A 24689-nucleotide genomic window follows, 5' to 3' on the forward strand; every position below is an offset into this window, starting at 1 on the left:
GACTGCACAATACCAGAAAAGAGAGAGAATCAATATCTCTCTTTTTGTGTCTCTGCATCTCTCAAGCATTCACACAAAGCTCTGCATTCACTGCACACAGACTCACACCTCCCGTCAGAGCCGGTTGGGCAGACTGCAGCACCTGTAAACTCTCCAGAGGGACTGTCAACAAATGTACGGAACCGTGCTTCTTTGCCAGTCTCATTCTCCTCAAGATTCCGAAGACTGGCCCTCTGGGCAACTGCTCCTTTAGTATGTTAATCCCAAACCAATGCTGCATCGTTTATAATCTGTATTTTTACAGCGACAACCACACGAATACACACGCCCAAAGCACTTCATATGTGGCACGAAAAGACAAAAGAGATATTTTGGTCTCAGTGTATTTAGACAAGGATTCGGTTGTATGTGTACAGAACACCATGGGAGATGGATGTGGAGTGGACTAACCTGCTCTCTGTGTTTTTGTCAGCAGTTTAGGTTTGTTGAGGAATCTTAGCTCTGTGTTTTCACAGCTCGACAGAAGGAAGTGGCACAGCATACACCACACACACAAGCAAAACATGGAAACTTTCCAGAGGCTAAAGTCATGGTCTTTGTGTGTGTGTGTGTGTGTGTGTGTGTGTGTGTGTGTGTGTGTGTGTGTGTGTGTGTGTGTGTGTGTGTGTGTGTGTGTGTGTGTGTGTGTGTTAAGCTCCCCCTATGGTGGTTGTCAGTGGAACTGCTGATGTTGCAGGTGTAAAACACCCAAACACAGCATGGGACTCGGCTACTGTTGACTACCAATGGGAAACAAACAGGTTTTTATGTACCAAACACAGCTGAACACTGACACTTGTGCAGCAATATTTCAGCTATGTAGAGGACACTGTGATTCACCTAAATGCATGACTCCCTGGTCCTCGGCCTGATGCTGTGGCTGATGGGCGTAACGGGGAGCTGCTACACTGACTCACCTGCTGTCTATGAGCACAGTGACCTGGGCTGGGTACTGTGTGATTAGTACTAATGTCAACATTTTAAGGATTACTGTGGAAGAGTAAAATACAAAGACCTGAGCACTGAACTGTTCCAATATGATAGGTAGGGCTGGCACAATTGACATAAAACCATGCAACCAATGGTTATGCATGAAGACTGTCATTAAAATACAATAACCGTCCTAACAGTTTTTAGAAAAAAAGACGATATGATAAATTATATCATTTTATGTTGCTGCCCTTCCTTTTGGCTCACCAATAACCAAGATTCCATGATCGTCACAGCCCTCATGATAGGTTACCTTTGTTGAAGCAAGACACTGTTCTGATCCAAATGGATCTTGGTCAGTGGAGAATAGTGACTTTCAGTCCCATGATCCCTAATCTCTTCCGCCGGGCAGGCACCCTGTTGAACAGGTAACAGGACGAAGTTACACACTCTTAGTTAATGTTGTCTAGGCTAAGACTACCTGTAAGGGGTTAATGCTGGTGTTGTCCTACAGGCTTCAGGGTCAGTCCAGTGTAAAGCATTGTGGAGCTGAAAGTCTGCAACCTGACTCTTTTCAGCCACCCCAAGTCTTTTTTGACTGGTTCCTCTCGAGCGTGACTGATCAGGAATTTACTGAGGGGACCACACCCTCTCCCCCTGGGCCCCAGCCTCCAGTGCGCGTGCGTGTTTGTGCGTGTGTTCATGTGTGTGTGCAACTGTGCACGTATGCAGATTGTTTCAAAGCCCTCCTCTGATTACTGCTGCTCATTTGTCTTGCACGGTTTCTCCTCCTTTCTCTCTCCTCCCCCTGTAGTATCAATCTGTTCTTTCTTTCTCTTTCACACCACTGTACAATATCTCAATCTATCCGTTCTCCTCCCCCTGTTTGTCCTCATTCAGACGGACAAACTCCTCATCGTATACGTCTACAGCAGAGCGAGGGAGGAGTTCTGCTCCCCCTGTTTGTCCTCATTCAGAAGGACAAAGTCCTCATCGTATACGTCTACAGCAGAGCGAGGGAGGAGTTCTCCTCCCCCTGTTTGTCCTCATTCAGAAGGACAAAGTCCTCATCGTATACGTCTACAGCAGAGCGAGGGAGGAGTTCTCCTCCCCCTGTTTGTCCTCATTCAGACGGACAAACTCCTCATCGTATACGTCTACAGCAGAGCGAGGGAGGAGTTCTCCTCCCCCTGTTTGTCCTCATTCAGACGGACAAACTCCTCATCGTATACGTCTACAGCAGAGCGAGGGAGGAGTTCTCCTCCCCCTGTTTGTCCTCATTCAGAAGGACAAAGTCCTCATCGTATACGTCTACAGCAGAGCGAGGGAGGAGTTCTCTTCCCCCTGTTTGTCCTCATTCAGACGGACAAACTCCTCATCGTATACGTCTACAGCAGAGCGAGGGAGGAGTTCTCCTCCATGTGACTGCACTCAGATGCTACACACACTCAGTCATACATTCGTATGCACAGGTACCCACACAAATGCTTACACACACACACACACACACACACACACACACACATAAACACACACATACACACATCCGGGCATGCATACATACAGATGTTCTGCAGGCCTAGTCCCTATTTACACATGTAAGTTGGTGAGTATTAAAGTATTGTGTGTATGTGCTAGAAAGGCTGTCTGGTTGTTTTTTAAATGCATTTTCTCTGCTGTCACTAATGACAACATCCTCTGGAATCACACACACACACACACTGATAAAGCCTTACTTGCGGTTTGGGATTAGGAAGCACTGCTGCCTGGGGTCAGGAGAGAAAGGTCAGGGGTCAACACCTGCTTCACCTTTCCTTTGTCTCTTTAGTTAAGCTGCTTCCCAGAAGAGGCGCCATCTGAGACTCAACACACACACACACACACACACACACACACACACACACACACACACACACACACACACACACACAGAAGAGGCGCCGTCTGTGACTCCACAGAAAGGCTCTCTTAGCTAAGCTCCCAGCTTTTGTATGGAATAACGGTATTAAGACACACACACACACACACACACACAGCTTTACTATGCAATAACAGACTTGAAGCACGTGGACAGAGGAATGGAGGGGATTGGAGTGTTAACTTTCATGAATCCTCAAGTTGACAGCATTTTCTTCAGCTGTAACAACCCCTCTGGCTGTACAGTCAGCCAGCTCTGGTAGGGTTCCACAGTCACTGCCTATCTAATTAGATCGATTTTAATCTGATTTAGCCGTTTATTTCTAAACCAGTCTGTGTGGCTTGTTTGTTCGGCGGCCTGGTAAATGAATGGCTTTGTTTATTGACTGTAGTGTGATAGCAGGGAGACAAACAGCCTTCTTTCCGGCCCATTTCAACATGTGGTAATGACCCAGAGTTATCAGAGACAACCTGCTGAACAGACAAGAGACTCTCATTGGCTGTTATATGGCGCTCCCCTGTGGTACATAAGATCCATTACAGTTTCACTGTGAGTCAATTAGGCTTTTTGTTTATGGAGATTTGGGGGAGGTTGTTCCCCACATAGCTGTGTTTTTCTTGTTTTATTGTGGGTTGTGTGGCCTGTTCAAGATCTTTACATTTGAAATTTTAATTACCTGAAGGTTTTGTAGTTTGTGACTGAATGGATTGTTTTATTGGATATTCTCCTGTGTTTCAAAAGGTTTCCCAATGACCTACAACCCTCTCTCACTGAATGCATTCTGTAATGTATGTATTTATGTCTCTCCTAGTAACTGGCCCTGAATTTTAAACATTTATTGCTGAGAGCAGTAGAGCAGTCAGGCCTACACAGCTGGAGGCCCCAGAGGATCCAGGAGCCACTACCACAATGACTCTCTTCCCCGCCACCAGAGGGCCATTGCTGGGCTACATCATCCTGCTTGGCCCTGTTCTGCCCTGCTCTCTGGAGGTCTGGGGTTGCTAGGCAGCCCTTCTAATAAATGGAGATCCGGAGATGACCTGTTAATTATTTGTGTTATCCCATTTACCCTTTTTCTCATGCTCTGTTTGTCTGCTCTCTTCCCTCTCTCCCTCCTTAAGAAGGTGTCCATTTTTAACTTACCTGTACAGTAAAGCATCTTTAATATGCATCTGTCTCTCTGTGCAGTGTCCACTCTCACACCACTTTAGTAAATGGTCTGGTAAACATTGCTACACCTTTCAAACTCACCCAACCCCCAACATCTCACGGTTGGTGGCAGTTTGAGTGCATCAATGTGACCAGATTAGGTCCCTTATGGTTTGTGGGGACCTACGGGACCCTATGGGGACTGCTAATTCACTGAGTGGCTCCTCTGCCCCCAACCTGTCAATCACCTGTCTGTCACACCCACCCCCATAGCCCCCTGGGTAATGCTGTCAGCATGGATGACACATTGCAGCGCCGCAAAGCCACATGGGAGTCCGCTGAAGTGACGACCCCCACACATATGTGCACACAGACACGCACACACACTGGTGACAGTCTGACCCCAGCTGTCACATTTCTGTCACCTGGAAGGGCGATCTGTCTTGTGAATTACATTAACCTTTGTTCACTTAGCAAACAGAACGACTTATAGGCCAATGTGAAATGGTCTACATTCTTTCAGTGGATACAATGCTAAAAGGAAGTGGGGGGTTAAAAATGTTTTGATATCTCCATGTTTTATTGTTAGGTGTTCAGTAAGAAATGCGGTACTCAGAACAGAAGTGGGAAGACATTTTAGCTGGAGTAGTACTTGTGTTAACATTGAACAGTGCTACAGTGAGAAGAATCATAATCTGTGAATCTTAATATTCATGGTATTCATATTCATCTTTGACAGAACACTTAAATTACCTCGGCTCCCACCTTTTATAATGAGATGGGGTTTTACCTCGGCTCCCACCTTTATAATGAGATGGGGTTTTACCTCGGCTCCCACCTTTATAATGAGATGGGGTTTTACCTCGGCTCCCACCTTTATAATGAGATGGGGTTTTACCTCGGCTCCTACCTTTATAATGAGATGGGGTTTTACCTCGGCTCCTACCTTTATAATGAGATGGGGTTTTACCTCGGCTCCTACCTTTATAATGAGATGGGGTTTTACCTCGGCTCCCACCTTTATAATGAGATGGGGTTTTACCTCGGCTCCTACCTTTATAATGAGATGGGGTTTTACCTCGGCTCCTACCTTTATAATGAGATGGGGTTTTACCTCGGCTCCTACCTTTATAATGAGATGGGGTTTTACCTCGGCTCCTACCTTTATAATGAGATGGGGTTTTACCTCGGCTCCTACCTTTATAATGAGATGGGGTTTTACCTCGGCTCCTACCTTTATAATGAGATGGGGTTTTACCTCGGCTCCTACCTTTATAATGAGATGGGGTTTTACCTCGGCTCCCACCTTTATAATGAGATGGGGTTTTACCTCGGCTCCTACCTTTATAATGAGATGGGGTTTTACCTCGGCTCCTACCTTTATAATGAGATGGGGTTTTACCTCGGCTCCCACCTTTATAATGAGATGGGGTTTTACCTCGGCTCCCACCTTTCTAATGAGATGGGGTTTTACCTCGGCTCCTACCTTTATAATGAGATGGGGTTTTACCTCGGCTCCTACCTTTATAATGAGATGGGGTTTTACCTCGGCTCCCACCTTTTATAATGAGATGGGGTTTTACCTCGGCTCCTACCTTTATAATGAGATGGGGTTTTACCTCGGCTCCCACCTTTCTAATGAGATGGGGTTTTACCTCGGCTCCCACCTTTATAATGAGATGGGGTTTTACCTCGGCTCCCACCTTTATGATGAGATGGGGGTTTTACCTCGGCTCCCACCTTTCTAATGAGATGGGGTTTTACCTCGGCTCCCACCTTTCTAATGAGATGGGGTTTTACCTCGGCTCCCACCTTTCTAATGAGATGGGGTTTAACAGCATAGTCGAGGGATGGAAGGAGGGAGCGAGAGCGGGATTCTGTGAGGTGTTTAGTCTCATGTCCAGTATTCTACCTCTCCCAGGCTGTTAAAAACACGTGATCCATAAAGGTTTTCTTGGGTGCGTGAGATTGAGTTTTTTTTTATTTTTTACACTACTGTATAACCAACCAACCTGGCTTTTATGTAGCATTTTATGTAGAACTGGTTTTACTGGGTGTGTCCACATGCCAATCTGGGTTTTATACAGGCATATATATATATGTATATCTCAGCAAAAAAGAAACGTCCTCTCACTGTCAACTACATTTATTTTCATCTCAAGTATTTGTATGAACATAACAAGATTCAACAACTGCGACATAAACTGAACAAGTTCCACAGACATGTGACTAACGGAACTAGAATAATGTGTCCCTTAACAAAGGGGGGGTCAAAATCAAAAGTAACAGTCAGTATCTGGTGTGGCCACCAGCTGCATTAAGTACTGCAGTGCATCTCCTCCTCATGGACTGCACCAGTTCCCGGACCTTTCTAGGGGGAATGGCCCTAGCCCTCACCCTCCGATCCAACAGGTCCCAGACGTGCTCAATGGGATTGAGATCCGGGCTCTTCGCTGGCCATGACAGAACACTGACATTCCTGTCTTGCAGGAAATCATGCACAGAACGAGCAGTATGGCTGGTGGCATTGTCATGAAGGAGGGTCATGTCAGGATGAGCCTGCAGGAAGGGTACCACATGAAGGAGGAGGATGTCTTCCCTGTAAAGCACAGCGTTGAAATTGCCTGCAATGACAACAAACTCAGTCCGATGATGCTGTGACACACCACCCCACACCATGACGGACCCTCCACCTCCAAATCGATCCCGCTCCAGAGTACAGGCCTCGGTGTAACGCTCATTCCTTCGACGATAAACGTGAATCCGACCATCGCCCCTGGTGAGACAAAACCGTGACTCGTCAGTGAAGAGCACCTTTTGCCAGTCCTGTCTGGTCCAGCGACAGTGGGTTTGTGCCCATAGGCGATGTTGTTGTCGGTGATGTCTGGTGAGGACCTGCCTTACAACAGGCCTACAAGCCCTCAGTCCAACCTCTGTCCGCAATAGGCTGAGAGTCTGAGCACTGATGGAGTGATTGTGCGTTCCTGGTGTAACTCGGGCAGTTGCTGCTGCCATCCTGTACCTGTTCCGCAGATGTAATGTTCGGATGTACCGATCCTGTGTAGGTGTTGTTACACGTGGTGTGCCACTGCGAGGACGATCAGCTGTCCGTCCTGTCTCCCTGTAGCGCTGTCTTAGGCATCTCACAGTACGGACATTGCAATTTATTGCCCTGGCCACATCTGAAGTCCTCATGCCTCCTTGCAGCATGCCTAAGGCACGTTCACGCAGATGAGCAGGGACCCTGGGCATCTTTCTTTTGGTGTTTTTCAGAGTCAGTAGAAAGGCCTCTTTAGTGTCCTAATTTTTCATAACTGTGACCTTAATTGCCTACCGTCTGTAAGCTGTTGGTGTCTTAACAACCGTTCCACATGTGCATGTTCATTAATTGTTTATGGTTCATTGAACAAGCATGGGAAACAGTGTTTAAACCATTTACAATGAAGATCTGTGAAGTTATTTTGATTTTTATGAATTATCTTTGAAAGACAGGGTCCTGAAAAAGGGACTTTTCTTTTTTTGCTGAGTTTATATATAATGACTTGCATACCAGATAACTAGATGATAGACCTAGAGGGTTATGAGCCTTGTTCAGTTGAGACGTGGCAGAGCTGTCACAGCTGATCCAGGATCTGTCAATGGACGCGTGTGGAGTAGTGACACATTTGACACAGCAGAGGATGAATATGAGGATACATGTGACTCTCTCTGTCTCTCTTCACCATGTGTATAGCTCTACTCCTGTCCCCTGTAATACAACATGCTGACCTCACTGCATTCTACAGGAACCTGCTTTGGCTTACACCTGCTCTCCAAGGGCAAGGAGTGGGGGATAGATATGTTGAGAAATGGAGGGAAGGAGAAAGCAAGTAGAAAGATGGAAGGAGAGATGGGGGGGTGGCAGATACAGAGGAAGGGGAGGGGGGGAGCCTCCTGTGGTGAAAGTTAAGGTTAGTACTCGTGTTCAGAAGGAAGGTCAGAGGTCATGGGGGTCAGTCTGTTAGGCTGCTGTTGAAGATGGTTTTGTCATGCTTGTCCAGGAGAGATGAGAGGATTTTCCACCTCGCCTTATTCTCACTCCTCTCGCTTCTCAATCTTTTTCTGTCTTGAGTTCCTCTTCTTCCTCCAATACCGCAGTCTCATTTCCTTTAAGGCCTTCCCATTCTCCAGTCTATACTGTCTACTATTTTCCATGACGCTCTGATTTTCTCCTGTTAAAGCTGTGTTGTCCTTGTTGTGTTTTAAAGAGCTGGACGCTTTTCGGTTTTATAGAAATGTGATAGTCTTGATTAGACAGGTTCTGGCCAACTCTGGATTGAGGGAGAGAGAGATTGGGGATCAGGGTTGGATGGATGGAGGGAGAGAGGGGGGGGGCAGGGATGGAGGGAGAGAAATTACAGAAGAGAAAAATGTGTTCATTAAAATTGTTAATGTTGCCCTCATGTCACAGATGCTCCCCTCCCTTCATCATTCCATACAAACGGATAACTAAACCCAATACAAACTGTGAGAAAGAGGGAGTAGTACCCTGGTCCCCGGCCTCTACCCTTTCTATCAAAATACCACCAAAATACCAACACCTCCTCCTAGACCATTAAGAGTGCTCCATGTGGCCTTCAAGCCACCACCCAATTTAGATAGTACACACTCAACCACATACGTGAAAACACACTCACGCACACACACACTTATAAACCCCTTGGGATGGAGACTAATAAAACTCTTCCTTTATGGCGTCTCCTAACCCCCTGTATTTAGAGCATTCATTAAAATGTTATTTCTGTGGCCAGCACAGTGTGCAGCTCCACTTACTGTGGAATGGAGGTTGGCACTAGGGCTGTTACGGTGACCGTATTACCGCCACACCGGCGGTCACGATTCATGATGGCAATCAAATTCCAGGTGACAGTTTAGTCACTTTAATTAGGCTTCTCTAACCTTTATGCTGCTGATGGTCATTAGTAGCCTACCAAACTTGCTAACTGCCTGATACTCAGCGCTCTATTGTCCCTCTAATCACTCTGACGTCAATGCAAATGTATTCAAAAATCTAATCAAACACTTCATGAGAGCCCATGAGCTCATGTTGCACAACATTTCTATAGGCTATGCAATTGCGTGATAAAACACCAGTGATGGCCTCTATTAAAAATAGGAGGATCCCATCAACTTTCTATAGGCTAGGCCTACTATATTTTTTTCTCAACTTTCCTAATATTAAGCACATTGCTTCTCTTTAAAACAGGAGTATAGCCTACCTGACTGGCGTGAAAATGAACCACGGGAAAAGCATCTTCCATTTGCTATTTATGTGCATAGATGTATTTTTTCCCGCTGCCCCTGTTCCCGAGACAGGTGCATGATAATGATCCATTCTAAATCCAGACTTATGTCATATATAATTTAGTATATGTGAAGACAACATTAAATAAGGAATAGTCTGATGGGTGACATTATTAGCCTATCACTTGTGAATGATGCCCAGCTTATGCAGTAAGGCAGTGAAACAGTGCATGCTGTTTTTTTGCGATCTTTTTCAAATCGTAGTAGGTTTGTATCAGGTTTGTATCATAACTAAAGTGGCCAAATAACTTCTTAAAATGAGACACATTAATCTGCTTTACAAAAGGTGTAGAGCTTAACTGGCATACATAAGCAGTGTGTGAGTTTCAAGTTTGGGGAAGATCATTTTCACCATAAAAATGCACCTTATAATAAAAGCATTACATGCATAATCACATTTGCAGTCACTTTTGAGAATGGTGTTTTCCTGCTAATTGATTGCATTTTGGAACATTCAGGCTGCCGTGTGTGCATTTCTGCGCTTATGTGAATAGCCTAATAGTTTATCAACATTTTAAGATAACATTTCTGATCTGTTGCATCCGACACATTGCTTTTAAACCTTTTTTTGATGCTAGTGGTTGTATTAATTTCGGATCTATCGCATTTCATAACTGTCCCAGACTATGCTTGAATATTTATTTCTCTCACGGAATAGAATAGGTCAACTTTTGTACTATGAGGGATAGTATATTGAGATGGGTTAGTGCTTTTGATTTTCGTTTGGCCTAAATCTTGTCTGCTAAATGAACTAGTGTCGCCCACAGCCATATGGCATAGCCAGATCAGGACCTAACAGGACAACTCAGAGTATGTTCTGTTCATCTAAAATATACATTTTCTTCATATCATGTTTGTTTAGACCTGTCTAAAATAAATAATGGACTTATTGTGATGGTGTAGGCTATATTACATGGATTTATTAGACTTTTTAAAATGTAGATGTTCCAAAGGTCTGCATCAGTGGCTTGTAGGCTAATGCTTGGAAGCCAGGAGATGCTAAATGTGTTTATGTTAATTAAGGGTCAATTACCGTGAGACCTGCAGTCTCATAGTATATTTTGCTTGACTATCACCGGCTGACAAAACGTCATGACCGCCACAGCCCTTGTTGGCACTACCTGATTTTTCAATTCCTGAATAAGAAGTTAGTCACTTTCTAAAATGGAATTGACTCCAACACTGTGTAATGCACAGCCATGGTCATTTCACTGCAGGCGTAGGCTATTTGGTGACTTTCTGAAGATTTACACATGTACTGTATGTTGTGTAATGGTCGCATATATTAATGGCATGCGCTCTCCACTGATGTCTGGTTACCAGGCAATCAGACCCTGGTGCTCTCATCACCTAGACACCTACCCAGAGTCATGCCAATGGTTTCTCACTGCCACAGGGTGTGAGTGTGTGGTTCAAGAGAAGTATGTTTCTGTACTTATACCAGCCAAAGTTCCTGTACTTTCCCTCCGTTTCTCTCCTCTTCCCTCCACCCCTCAGCTGTCCCTGTGGTGTGTATGTGTGGAATGTTCCAACCGGGCCAGAGAGGGAGTAGGGCTTCACAACAACATGTTGGGGGTCACCAGCTAGCATTCCTCTAAGCATCATTACACCCCCCTGATGGTGCATGTGTTTACATGCAGGACCCACCAACATGATACATTTACATTTACATTTAAGTCATTTAGCAGACGCTCTTATCCAGAGCGACTTACAAATTGGTGCATTCACCTTATGATATCCAGTGGAACAACCACTTTACAATAGTGCATCTAACTCTTTTAAGGGGGGGGAGGGGGGGGTTAGAAGGATTACTTTATCCTATCCTAGGTATTCCTTAAAGAGGTGGGGTTTCAGGTGTCTCCGGAAGGTGGTGATTGACTCCGCTGACCTGGCGTCGTGAGGGAGTTTGTTCCACCATTGGGGTGCCAGAGCAGCGAACAGTTTTGACTGGGCTGAGCGGGAACTGTACTTCCTCAGAGGTAGGGAGGTGAGCAGGCCAGAGGTGGATGAACGCAGTGCCCTTGTTTGGGTGTAGGGCCTGATCAGAGCCTGAAGGTACGGAGGTGCCGTTCCCCTCACAGCTCCGTAGGCAAGCACCATGGTCTTGTAGCGGATGCGAGCTTCAACTGGAAGCCAGTGGAGAGAGCGGAGGAGCGGGGTGACGTGAGAGAACTTGGGAAAGTTGAACACCAGACGGGCTGCGGCGTTCTGGATGAGTTGTAGGGGTTTAATGGCACAGGCAGGGAGCCCAGCCAACAGCGAGTTGCAGTAATCCAGACGGGAGATGACAAGTGCCTGGATTAGGACCTGCGCCGCTTCCTGCGTGAGGCAGGGTCGTACTCTGCGAATGTTGTAGAGCATGAACCTACAGGAACGGGTCACCGCCTTGATGTTAGTTGAGAACGACAGGGTGTTGTCCAGGATCACGCCAAGGTTCTTAGCACTCTGGGAGGAGGACACAATGGAGTTGTCAACCGTGATGGCGAGATCATGGAACGGGCAGTCCTTCCCCGGGAGGAAGAGCAGCTCCGTCTTGCCGAGGTTCAGCTTGATACTTGATACTACTACAGCTTGATACTACTCTATAACGTAGCTGCTAGCGTCTGGAAGCTGACCCACTGACTGAGACGGTAACATAGCTGCTAGCATCTGGAAGCTGACGAACTGACTGAGACGGTAACGTAGCTGCTAGCGTCTGGAAGCTGACCCGCTGACTGAGACGGTAACATAGCTGCTAGCATCTGGAAGCTGACGAACTGACTGAGACGGTAACGTAGCTGCTAGCGTCTGGAAGCTGACCCGCTGACTGAGACGGTAACATAGCTGCTAGCATCTGGAAGCTGACCCACTGACTGAGACGGTAACGTAGCTGCTAGCGTCTGGAAGCTGACCCACTGACTGAGACGGTAACATAGCTGCTAGCATCTGGAAGCTGACCCACTGACTGAGACGGATATTCAATATTTTTTTGTGCTAATGTATTTCCTCCACTCTCCTGGTTCATAATTTGTTTTGTTCAGTCACTGTTCAGTGGTTTTTAAAATTCTATATGGGTGGGGGGGGGGGGGGGGGTTCAGTTCAGCTTTTGGGGAATGTCTGTTTGGGGGAGGGGGTCAGGGGATGAAGCAGGAATAAAGTTGACCTTTATACACCGACCTTTCACCTCCCTTGGGGGTCAAACAGCACTTTGCTTAAAACAGCTCTCTGTGTTTGAGGTGAAATCAATACTCTCCTCAACGGTCTCTCAGCCTATAAACGAACACTTCAGTCAGCATCAATTAACCTATAGGACACCTAGGCTCAACACAGCTATCCCAGAGCTAATTTTGAGCCCATTGAATCTCCTTTTCACAGTGCTCTGCTCAGCTGCTCTGGACTAGTGTACACTAAAAAAGTGTTTGTGGTTCACTCCCATTCAGAAATAGAGGCTAGGGAGAGTAGAATAGGTTTGTATCTGAACTTCCACAGGCCTGTGTATTTCTTTAGTATGCATCGGTACACTTTCAAGACATCCATCTTTTATCCTTCCATCCCTTCATCCCAGCGCTGTGGGAGAGCAGGGCTGGTTAATTATTAAAGGAGTGTGACTGGCCTTTGGTTTCACCGATGGGGACAAAGGTTCACACACACTCAGCAAGCAATGTGTGTGTGTGTGTGTGTGTGTGTGTGTGTGTGTGTGTGTGTGTGTGTGTGTGTGTGTGTGTGTGTGTGTGTGTGTGTGTGTGTGTGTGTGTGTGTGTGTGTGTGTGTGTGTGTGTGTGTGTGCGCAGTCCTACGTACGTGTTATAACACCAGCTTGTGTGAGTGTGTTTGCCAGAGAGAAAGGAGGTGGTGTTATTGCTCGTGTTTTATCAGGTAAACCAGGACCCAGTCGTGTAGCACGCAGCAAACTGCCAGGGATTAGTTGTCCCAGGTCAGTCAATATGTGTACATCAGAAGTGCTGGCACCATAGATTCTTTTCACTGTGGGAAAATGAAAAGGGGAGCAAGGACAGAGGGGAGGAGGGGTAACATTACGTGGTGTTATCTATCTCTCTGAGAGTTAGTACAGGGTAGGCTGGGACAACCCGACACTGGAGTTGCATGGAGAAGACACCCCACGAGGGTTAGCAAAGGTTTGTGTGTCCTAGGAGGGCGGTACCGCAGTGAGGGCTGTGACTGGGGGATTCAGTTACTCCATGGAGAGAAGAACAACCCCGCCTCGCCCTTCTCCTGGGAGCTCATTGTGGTGTTGGAGGAACAGTGTGGGTACCTTGGAGGGAGAAGAAGGGCCCTTGAACCGCCTCATACACACCCCGGCTCCGTGGTTTGTTTGTGGTCCCTCCTTGGTAGTCACACAACAAAAACTACTGGGAGGTGTGGCTTTCCCACCCATGTGTGACCACAAACAACCCTCCATGATGCCTCTCTTACTTGTCAGCTTACACTAATATCCTGTAAAGACAGGCCACTGTGGACAGGGTTGATAAATTATGCTGTGTCAGCCAGGCTGTCAAACTTCAAAATGCACCTGTTGTTTTTCTGTACCTTCTCTGTTTCTTCTCTGCTTCTCTGTTGTTTTTCTGTACCTTCTCTGTTTCTTCTCTGCTTCTCTGTTGTTTTTCTGTACCTTCTCTGTTTCTTCTCTGCTTCTCTGTTGTTTTTCTGTACCTTCTCTGTTTCTTCTCTGCTTCTCTGTTGTTTTTCTGTACCTTCTCTGTTTCTTCTCTGCTTCTCTGATGTTTGTGTCTTTAGGGCACTGTGTACACTGTCTGTTCAACCTGTTTGGTTGATGGTAAGACTGTGTGTTTCTGTGAGCTACATGCCCTAGACTCTAGACCTCAGGGGACAACACAGACAGAGAGGGAGGGAGAGAACTGGAAAGAGGAGAGCGGTGGATGAAAGGAGTGGAGAGGTGGAGAGCCCTCCCTCCAGCCCCTATGGTTGCCATGCCGGCGAGCGAGGGGAGGGCCACAGATCAGAGATCAAAGTGGAGCGAGGGAGGGAAAGAAGGAGAGAGGGATGGGCCTTCTCGTGTTTCAGCCGAGTGGCTGGGGTTGGGTGTAATTCTAACCCCACAAACACACAGAGTCCCAGCCCTTCAGAACACACACAGTACATACACAGAAGGACTACCAGTGGAGCAGAACGTCTGGATGACCCTTGCCGTCTCACACAGTAACTCCAGACGGTTCGCCAAGCTAGCCTTCGTCCACCCTTTCCCTCTCTCTCTGTCTGTGTGGGCAGCAGGTGAGTGAATCCCTCGGTCTGTCTCGCTCCCTCCTTTCTCTCTCTCTCTCTGGCCATGTGGGAGTAGAACAGATAAGAGGTCTCAACGGTTGCAACTGTTCTTAGATATCGCTCTCTCGCCACCTGAGCTACTCTCTCCATGCCTGATGAATGTAAATATAGCAGACCAAGATGCCAAGGAGTGTGTTGACGCCACACACACCTTATTGTGCCACCCCTGACCTGGAGAAGAAGAAGAACGAGTGACTACACACAATCCTCTGGAACCCACATGCAGTGACATCACTTCTGGCGGAGTGGCGTGAGTCAGCGTATGACGTGAGACAAAAGGTCTCTGTGAGTGTGTGTGTGTGTTTTAAGCAAATCAGCCTGGGACCTGGGAATGGATTGGAGGATGCTGAAACTGCATAACCCTTCGTCTGCTGGCTGTCGGCCTGAGTGTCAGCTGGTATACACAGATAAACTGAAACACTGATAAACCGCTGGAGGACCGTTGGCTTGTTGTTGTGATTTAAACCCAAACGTGACCAGGAAGTCTCGCCCTGCCCTGTTACACCCCAGAGGAATACCTTCGTCTTTACCGGCGTGTGTGTGTGTGTGTGTGTGTGTGTGTGTGTGTGTGTGTGTGTGTGTGTGTGTGTGTGTGTGTGTGTGTGTGTGTGTGTGTGTGTGTGTGTGTGTGTGTGTGTGTGTGTGTGTGTGTGTGTGTGTGTGTGTGTTGAAGAGCAGGAGCAGTGATTTTCCAGATCGTTGGATTGCCTAATTGCCACTGGATTTGGGAAGTGCGCCCTGGATTTTGAAACACAAAGGACGAGAGTAAGGGAGGAGTTTATCTTGTTTGGCTCAATGATAGAAGAATGAAATGGAGCGAATTTGTTGAGATATGATTGGGAAGCAGGACTGTGGAACTACTGGAGAAGAAGACAGCAGGAAGAAACTGTCATGTCAAATGACCTTTTACTATCACATATAGGGAAATTGACTTTGAATTAGATTGTTCCTTCTACAGCTCCACTTTGGATGTGGGACTTTGGATTCAGCCTCTATTTTTGGTTCTTTTCAAAGTATTTTTTTTGTCTCCCAGAGTGAGGATGAGGAGGGACAGGAGTTCGGGGTCTTTCCGTAAGGATCGGAAGGAGAAGCCAGGGGGTCTCTCCAGAGCTCTGAGCTGGCTGAGTGTATCCTCTCTATCTAGACAGACCCGACGCATCTTCCGCAGCCAGTCAGAGCTGCACACACACTTCCACACACATTCCCGCTCACACACACACCTGCACCCAGGGGAGGCAGAAGATGATGAAGACTGGGTGTATGAGCCGCAGCATCGCACAAGAACAGGTGAGACCTGAAGGGTGGCAAACCATCCGCCATGTTGGCACCAATATCGGGACATGACAAGTCTTAAATGACATGGTGGAAACCTGTCCAGCCCTTTCACATATCAGTGGCCACTGGCCAAAATCCCCAGTCTGTTTGTATGTAGTCTGCATCTCTCTACTTTGACTCTACCTCATTTGAATAGATTTCCATTATCTCCCTCTGCCTTCCTCTGTACTAGCATCAGGAAGTGAAGGAGATAGTTGTTTACATATGGAGACAGAGAAGTGGGTCACTGTCTTCTTACGGCCCATTATTGCCTGCCTCTTTGCCACAGGGGGTCAAAGTGCAGTGTTTGTGTGTGTGTGCGCGTGCGGGTTGGTTCTTCTATCCTTGTAAAGTCCCCACAAGGATAGTAAAACATGGGGGAAAAAGGCTATTTTAAGCTTGAGGTTAGGGTTACAATTTAAGTTTAGGGCTAGAATTAAGGTAAAGGGGTAGGGGTAGGTCTATGGTTAGGAAAAAAGTACATTTTAATGGAAATACATTTAAGGTCCCCACGAGGATAGAAGATTGTGTGATAGTAATGTGACTTTCCGGAAGTGGGTGATGTCATGGGCTGGTGATGTCATAGGCTGGTGGTGATCTGAGCGCGTGGTTCTGTGCCAGGGAGGGAGAGAGAGACTGTTTGTGAGAGTGTAACATAGTGTTTTCCACATTATTGAGCAGAGAGACAAAGAGCACAGGCTAGTTCTACATTGTAGAATATTGATATTATTGTCTCATTCATATTTATCAATATGTTATTGATTTGTTATGTCAGAGAATAGGTTTTCTGGGGTGAGGTAAGCATGACATCTATTTATAGTTCTACCAGTGTAGTTTATCCTGATTGACGACATTATCAGTTCATTAGCTTCTTGCGTGTCGCACATACTGTTATACTGCGTACGTGAATGTGTGTGTGCGCGTGAGGTCATTGTTGTCAGTGAGTCGTTGGGTACATTGGTTGTAACTCAACCCTTGCCATCACCTGCTGATGGAAAAACACCAGCACTGCACTATTGTGTTAATGTGCACCAGCCACCATTAACACTGACCTGGTCAGGGCATCCCAAAATACTGGCATGGCCTTCAGTCAACTCTTCAACCAGACAGACGGGTAGAGGAATAACACAATTAATCTCTGTGTGTTTGTGCACGTGTGCATGCGTGTAGATATCTGCAGCGATCTTGTCATCTTCAGATCTGTGTCTGTATACATATTGTTCCTCTGGTTTGATCTCTTACGTAACGTTATCCAACCTTTGGTGTCCACCTTGATCCGGCTCCCTTTTCCATATTTCGTCTGTGATCTTTTTGTTGTGTATTTTCTCATCGCTATTCTCAGAAAAGCTTTGCCAAGCTAGTGGTCATAGTTTTGCATTTTCATAATCTAGAGAGTATTGATTATTAGCGATTTAGATATTTAGTCTGATTTATTCTCTATTGAATGTTTCACGGTCTTAGAGGGGAGTCCTGATTAGTCAATGATACTGTGGTAAATCCCATTGGGAAAGACGCAAAGCTTATTGTTCATTGATTAAGGAAACAATAAAACATAACAGGATATCATGTTGGTTATATGGGTCGATTTGTTTTTGTAAAACAACTGTGAGAAGGTCAATTTTTGTGACTTTTTAAAACTACATTTTACTCAAATGCATGACAATTAAATGATGTTGGCGCCATCTGAAATATAACTGATGCGCACCACTACACTGTAGAAGGGAGATGATGAGCAAGTGGTGGCTGTGCGCTTGTGGCTCTCATTCGCGCTACTGCTCGCTCTGTTTGCTACAAATATTTTGTTGTTGTCACTAATCTTAAAGGGATGAGGTGAGATTTGGCAATAAACCCTGTTTCTACTTACCCAGAGTCAGATGAACTCATGGATACCTTTTTTTATGTCTGCGTGCAGTTTGAAGAAAGTTGAAGGTAGTTCCCTTTTCATTCGGTCACTCGGTATAACATACTATGAGGAGTCAAAGACCAATCTTATTCACCTGAAAACTGAAATTGCGCCCAATGGGCCAATGGATGCCTAGCCCGCCCTCAGAAGCCCCGCCTGCCTGGTTATAATTCCGGGGCTCGCATTCGTTTCCTTAATTCTTTGCTCTTCAGCTCGCCTGAAGGAAGAACTTGTCACGCAAATTACTAACTTTTAAAGCACACGAAGACTATGAGATTTGGCTCCAACTTAGGTGTCTGTTAGTGGGTAGAGCGTACTCGTCCCCCTAGGTCCCTCAAACTCACCTGGATCTCGAAGCCAGTTCCAAAGCATTTTTTCATTGTTCCCCTCTAATCAGGGACTGATTTTAGACCTGGGACACCAGGTGTGTGAGTTTTGGGTCTTGGTATCGGTTTTTGGTTTCAACTTGCGTTGGGCTGACTGTGAGAAAGATTGTGGCTGCTGGCGAAAGGTCTTCCCTACTTGGCTATAGAGAGTTTTCAGTGCGAATTGGATGACATCAGTCGGGGCAGCCCAAAGTCCCGGCTTTGGATTCCGTGGGGGAGAGTGAACCATTGGTGGTTAATGCGCCTTTGATGGAGCTGTGTCATAGGGCTGCAGATCACCTGGCGGTGGATTGGCCGTCTTCTCCCCCACAGCAGAGTTCCTTCAGGTTTGGGGGAAGGTATTTATCTCCTGTCCCTGCAGCGATGAAGTGTCGCTTACACGTTTAAAGATTTTGCCAATGAACTAAAGGCGACCTGGGATTCCCCTCATTCAGCCAAGTTGGTGCTACCAGGTTATGGCGAGTTCATGAATGTAGAGGTTATGGAGGATGGACGTGTGGCTTGTTAGCAAACCGCTGATGGATGGAAAGCTGGCGAGTTACTTCGTTCCAGAGGCTAACAAGGGGGCTAATCCTAGCATTGGTGGGATTAACAACAATATTCTATTTAAAATGATATAAGACACATGAATGTCTGAGGAATTTTAATTATGAGATTTCTGTTTTTTGAATTTGGCACCCTGCACTTTTTTTGTTTTTTTTGTCATATCGATCCCGTTACCGGGATTGCAGCCATAAGAAGTTAAGTTTTTTTTTTTGGTATCTGTACTTTACTTTACTATTTTTTATTTTTGACAACTTTTACTTCACTACATTCCAAAAGATAATACTGTACTTTTTACTCCATACATTTTCCCTGACACCGAAAAGTACTCATTACATTTTGAATGTTTAGCAGGACGGGAAAATGGTCCAATTCACACACTTGTCAAGAAAACATACCTGGTCATCTACTGCCTCTGATCTGAGAACTCACTAAACACAAATGCTTTGTTTGTAAATTATGTCTGAGTGTTGTAGTGTGGACCTGGCTATCCATACATTTAAAAAAAAAACAGAAAATGGTGCCATCTGGTTTGCTTAATATAAGGAATTTGAAATTATTTATACTTTTACTTTGGATACTTAAGTACATTTTATCAATTACATTTACTTTTGATACTTGAGTATATTGAAAACCAAATACTTTTAGACTTTTACAAGTAGTATTTTAGTGGGTGACTTTCACTTTTACTTGAGTCATTTTCTATTAACGTCAGAGGTGTAGACTCGAGTCACATGACTTGGACTCAAGTCAGACTCGAGTCATAAATAAGATGACTTGCAACTCGACTTTGACTTTAACACCAATGACTCGTGACTTAACTTGGACTTGAGCCTTTTGACTCGAACTGACTTGATACCCTCCCCAAGCCCAAATATAAAAAAGTATGCTCTTAAAAAAAGTGTGCAGTGCATCAACTCTTGATTTAACGGATTACAGTTTGAATCGGACAGCAGCCAATCAAATTTTGCCAGCTGAGAAAAAGTTGTGCGTGGCAGTGCAGAGGAACGTTGGTGGGTGAATTCAGATGGAGCCCTTGGAAAGATGATACTCAAAATTATTATTTTCGGATATAACAAACAACGGATTGCAACTTGCAACACATGCAGGAAGAAAATGACAGATGGAGGCGCAAGAACTTCCAACTTTGTTCGACATTTGAAGCTGCACAAAGAACGCTAAGTCATGGCTAATAAAGCCGACAGCTATATCATTCATAACTTTGCTAGTGTAAATGGTTTAGTGTAGCATGTTGGCTAACGTAATGTTAAATCAATGACCCTCCACACAGTCAATCAGTGCGGGAACGTGATCATTGCACCCAAGATTAGCTACAACTGGTTAGGCAGTTGGTAGCCTAAATCCTGCCTGATGTTACTGCTAACCCTAAAGCAATTGACATACGTTAGCCTACTGTAACCACACACACAGTGTGTGTGTTAAGGTTGGGCGATTGTGTACAAGCCTACATCGCCCGATTGCGATCCTCGATCGTCGATCGCTATTGGGAGGGGGGGGTTTTCTAATGGCTACCCATGTATTCCATGGAAATATAGTTTATTTGGAAAGTAAAAAATATATTTGTAAAGCATTTATGACTTGGAACTTGAGTGCTAAGACTTGAGACTTGTGACTTGTAAAACAATGACTTGGTCCCACCTCTGATTAACGTATCTTTACTTTTACTCAAGTATGACAATTGTGTACATTTTCCACCACTGCAATTAAATGCAGGAAATGTAGAAATGTTAAAAGTGCTGAAATGTGTTTTGGTTAAAATTGAATTGAAGAGTAAAAAACAATCAGAATGGAGAAAGGCTCATTGAAATCACTTAGAATGTATGTGTTGATACCCCAGGATCACTCACTACTCATAAAGCAAATGTATAACTTTTATTATTCAAAAACTAAAAATACCGTCATACCGTCCAATTTAAAAAAAAATACTGTGATATAATATTTTGACCGTATCACCCAGCCCTAATGTCTGGGTCTGGGAGTGGGTGTTAGGCAGTGCGCAGGTCGCACATTTACCCTGGTTACCACAGTTGCCTGGGGGTGCAGCATCAATTAGTGTGCATTATCAGGGTTACCACAGTGTCCTGTGTGTTTGAGCCTTGGGCAGCGTGCGAGTACACAGTTTCCAGGTTACAGCAGGTTTCCTGTGGGTTTGAGTCTCAGGCTGCCATGGTTCATTGACTCTGGTTGATTCTATGCAGCGCTTGTCATGACAGGTGTTCTGTTGTTTTGGACTTGAGGTTCCTTGTACGAGTTCTGACATTTCAGGCTCGCAAGAAAGTATTTTTCTTGGAACCGTGGGGTCTATGGACTTTTGCGCATAGCCAAGTTGCAGCAGGTTTGGTTCCCTATATGGGGCTCTGACAGGCTTCTCGGGTAAATATTAGGAAAAAAGGTGGCTTCTGTAACCCGTTTTTGGAGCTGGTTGAACTTGTGTGTGCTTGGGCTGCCGTGGACCTCTTGGTTTGGTATCCTCTGAGCTGGCTTGGGGCATGATTGTATGTCCCCATAGTATGTTATACCGTGTGACTGACTGAAGGGGAACGTACAGTTATGAATATAACTACTGTTCCCTGAAGGAGGCAACGAGGTATAACATATTTTGGCCCCGAGCGTCAGGGGATTTGGGCTTGCTGAAGAGCAGTACTGAAGATCCTCCTTCAGGGACCAGTAGTTATATTCATAACGGTATGTTTCGCAAGACATTGTTAACTAGCAGTAGCACAATGACTAGAAGTCTACAGGAACAAGTAACGCTAGTTAGCAATTGCGCTAACGCTAGTTAGAAACTTCCTTCAAACTGCATTCAGAGACATAAAAATGGTATCCATGAGTTCCATCTGACTACGTTGGTCGAAAAGTGGCTTAATTGCCACAATCTCGTACTATCCCTTTAAAAGCGCATCTCAACAGAAAAAAAAAAAAAAAAAACTATATTTTTCAGTCAGAATAAGTGTACTTATATATAACATCTGGCAGTGACTCCAGCTTCCCTGCCAGACCAGTTAAAGCCCTATAGGCTGCCACGCACCGGGCCTGTGTGTGTGTATATATAGCTCCTAATGACTGGCTCTGGGCTGCTGTTTGCAAAGCAGCAATTACAGCGCGGTTGCCACCGGTGATCGGTTGGATGTTTTCCTTGGTTGCCATGGCAGTGGTAGGAGGCGGTGCAGACAGCGGAGCGGAGAGTTCTGGTGCTGTTCCGTGTGATCTCCCTATTGTGAACTCACTCAGCCAATCAGAGCCGGAGAGACACACCCTTGTTGTCATTGGATGCACTGGGGAAGGTTGAATGAACTAAAACTCAGAATAATGAAAGGAGCCTAGCTATATCCAGGACATATTATGTAGATGTCGTATCAATGCTATTAGGTTTTATTGTTACACATTATAACACATGGCCTAATGTTTTGCACACTTTCTTACGTTAACATAGGTTGAGAGCACTAAGTCAGCTGTTTTTCCAAATAGGATAGAAATTACCAGGTGTCATTATGCCAGGGGCCTGTAGGTGGCGACAGTGAGCTGATAGTGTTGTCCCATATACTTTCAGCTCATCTCTTATCTGTCCATTAGGCCTAACTCTTCACTGTCCTTATCACTGTCCTTATCACTCCCATAGCCACCATGTTCCCACTTTCACTGGACATGGACAAACCAATCACCTCAATCATTTACATTGAATACCAACTTGCTTTACTGGACTTCACTAATGAACCAATCAAGGACCGGACATGTTCAGTAGAGAGGGATCTTGTACAGAAGGATTGAACACTCAGGCTCCAAAAGCCAATATCTGTCTGGTGCATCATCCTGGGAGGGACCAAGCCAGAATAAAGACAAGACCAGTCCCATAGCTTCTCCATGTTAGCCAGTCAAATCTCCTTTTCCTTTTAGTAATATGAGTTTTCTATGTAAATCGTAATATGGGTTTTACAGTACCATGTTAGCCGCAAGGCTAATATGGGATTTGCAAACGTGTCAATGTTTGGGTTTACCAATCTGAATGAACGGTGATTTGGGATAGCACAGCACATTAACCCAAATAAACATGCCAAACCAGAATTGGGTCCTACCATGTTATGAAAGTTTATAAGTGGGATATGAAAGGTATTTAGGTTCATATTCTATGTTGGAGTGATCTGCTGTAACTCCTGAGAGGCTTGTGATGATGCCCTCATAATTGTCTTTTGGTTTTGGACAGACAAGCACATGTGCGCGCACACACATACAGTACATGTACACACACACACATACAGTACACACACATTTTGGGGTCTGTGGCCCAAGCCCAGTTGTCCTGTAATTCCAGATTAACAGAACTCAGCAATAGTGAGACAACATTGGCCCACTACTCCTGGCCTAGCTCTGATGTTACAAGACTGAGCTGTCATTAAGAGATAGACGTGTGCCATCTGCCACTGTGGCTCGAGACCTAGGACCAAAACACACACACACACACACACACACACACACACACACACACACATAGTCACAGTGCAATTTGATAAGGCTTTCCTCTTCTGACTAAATTATAACGGGGCTGTCATATGCCGTATTATATTACTGATGCTGGCTGAGTATACATGGTCTTTAACGACCTCTCTTTCTCTCTTTCTGCCTCTTCTATGTGCTGATAATGATGACTGACTGGGGATCATATTCAGGTAAGTCAACCCTCTCAGTTTTAACCTCTCCAGCAGTTCCTGGATCGGTCCTATGTGACATTTCAAAGCCCTAAGCTCCCACAGACCATGATGGCTCAACTGTTATCTGTCATTTAAGAGCGTTACTCCCATTTGAACCAAACTGAAGCTTTCCCCTGAGCCATTTGCTAGAATTACACTCAACTTACGTAACAGGGCACCTTTTCATAATCATAACTCCACATCTTATTGTCTGCTCCCTGACATCCTCTTATCTTGGTATTATGGGATGTATCCATGGATGCCATGACTCGGACCTGAAAGAGGATCATCAACATTGTGATAAAGGGGATAGGGGAATAGGCTTATGTTTGGTATTTGGTATTTTATTAGGATCCCCATTAGCTGTTGCAAAAGTTCCTGGGGTCCACACAAAACATGAAACATGACATAATACAGAACATTAATAGACAAGAACTGCTCAAGGACAGAACCACATACATTTAAAAATGGCACACACAGTCTACATAGCAATACATACACACTAAATATCTAGGTCAAATAGGGGAGAGGCATTATACCGTGAGGTGTTGCTTTATCTGTTTTTTTTAAGACAGGTTTGCTGTTCATTTGAGCGATATGAGAGTTATATGAGTTAATATGAGAGTTCCATGCAATAATGACTCTATATAATACTGTACGCTTTCTTGAATTTGTTCTGGATTTGGGGAATGTGAAAAGACCCCTGGTGGCATGTCTGGTGGGGTAAGTGTGTGTGTCAGAGCTGTGTGTAAGTTGACTATGCAAACAAATTTGGAATTTTCAACACATTAATGTTTATTATAAAAATAAGTGATGCAGTCAGTCTCCTCGTCTCTTAGCCAAGAGAGACTGGCATAGATAGTATTTATATTAGCCCTCTGATTACAATGAAGAGCAAAATATGCCGCTCTGTTCTGGGCCAGCTGCAGCTTAACTAGGTCTTTCTTTGCAGCACTTGACCACATGACTGGACAGTTATCAAGATAAGACAAAACTAGAGCCTGTAGGACTTGCTTTTTAGAGTGTGGTGTCAAAAAAGCAGGGCATCTCTTTTTTATGGACAGACCTCTCCCAATATTTATTACCATTGAATCTATATGTTTTGACCATGACAGTTTACAATCGAAGGTAACACCAAGTAATTTACTCTCCTCAACTTATTCAACAGCTACACCATT

The 24689-nt window shown here is 45.1% G+C and overlaps 1 protein-coding gene across 4 annotated transcripts in view; it reads left to right on the plus strand.

The window, feature by feature from the left end:
* nhsl1b (NHS-like 1b) overlaps positions 1 to 24689 on the plus strand; it is a 152666-nt gene that overhangs the window by 56455 nt on the left and 71522 nt on the right. Inside the window, exons 1-2 of one of the 4 annotated variants that reach the window (XM_038962279.1) lie at positions 15270 to 15424; positions 15693 to 15946. The exons of 2 other annotated variants lie outside the window; for them this stretch is intronic. In XM_038962279.1, coding sequence (XP_038818207.1) covers positions 15700 to 15946 — 247 coding nt within the window. In that variant the 5' untranslated portion in view covers positions 15270 to 15424; positions 15693 to 15699. Of the gene's footprint in view, positions 1 to 15269; positions 15947 to 24689 lie in introns of those variants that run through there. One more of the 4 variants, XM_038962281.1, reaches the window with a different exon arrangement.

This window comes from Salvelinus namaycush, chromosome 24 (genome assembly GCF_016432855.1).
Source record: "Salvelinus namaycush isolate Seneca chromosome 24, SaNama_1.0, whole genome shotgun sequence".
Classification (NCBI taxonomy): domain Eukaryota; kingdom Metazoa; phylum Chordata; class Actinopteri; order Salmoniformes; family Salmonidae; genus Salvelinus; species Salvelinus namaycush.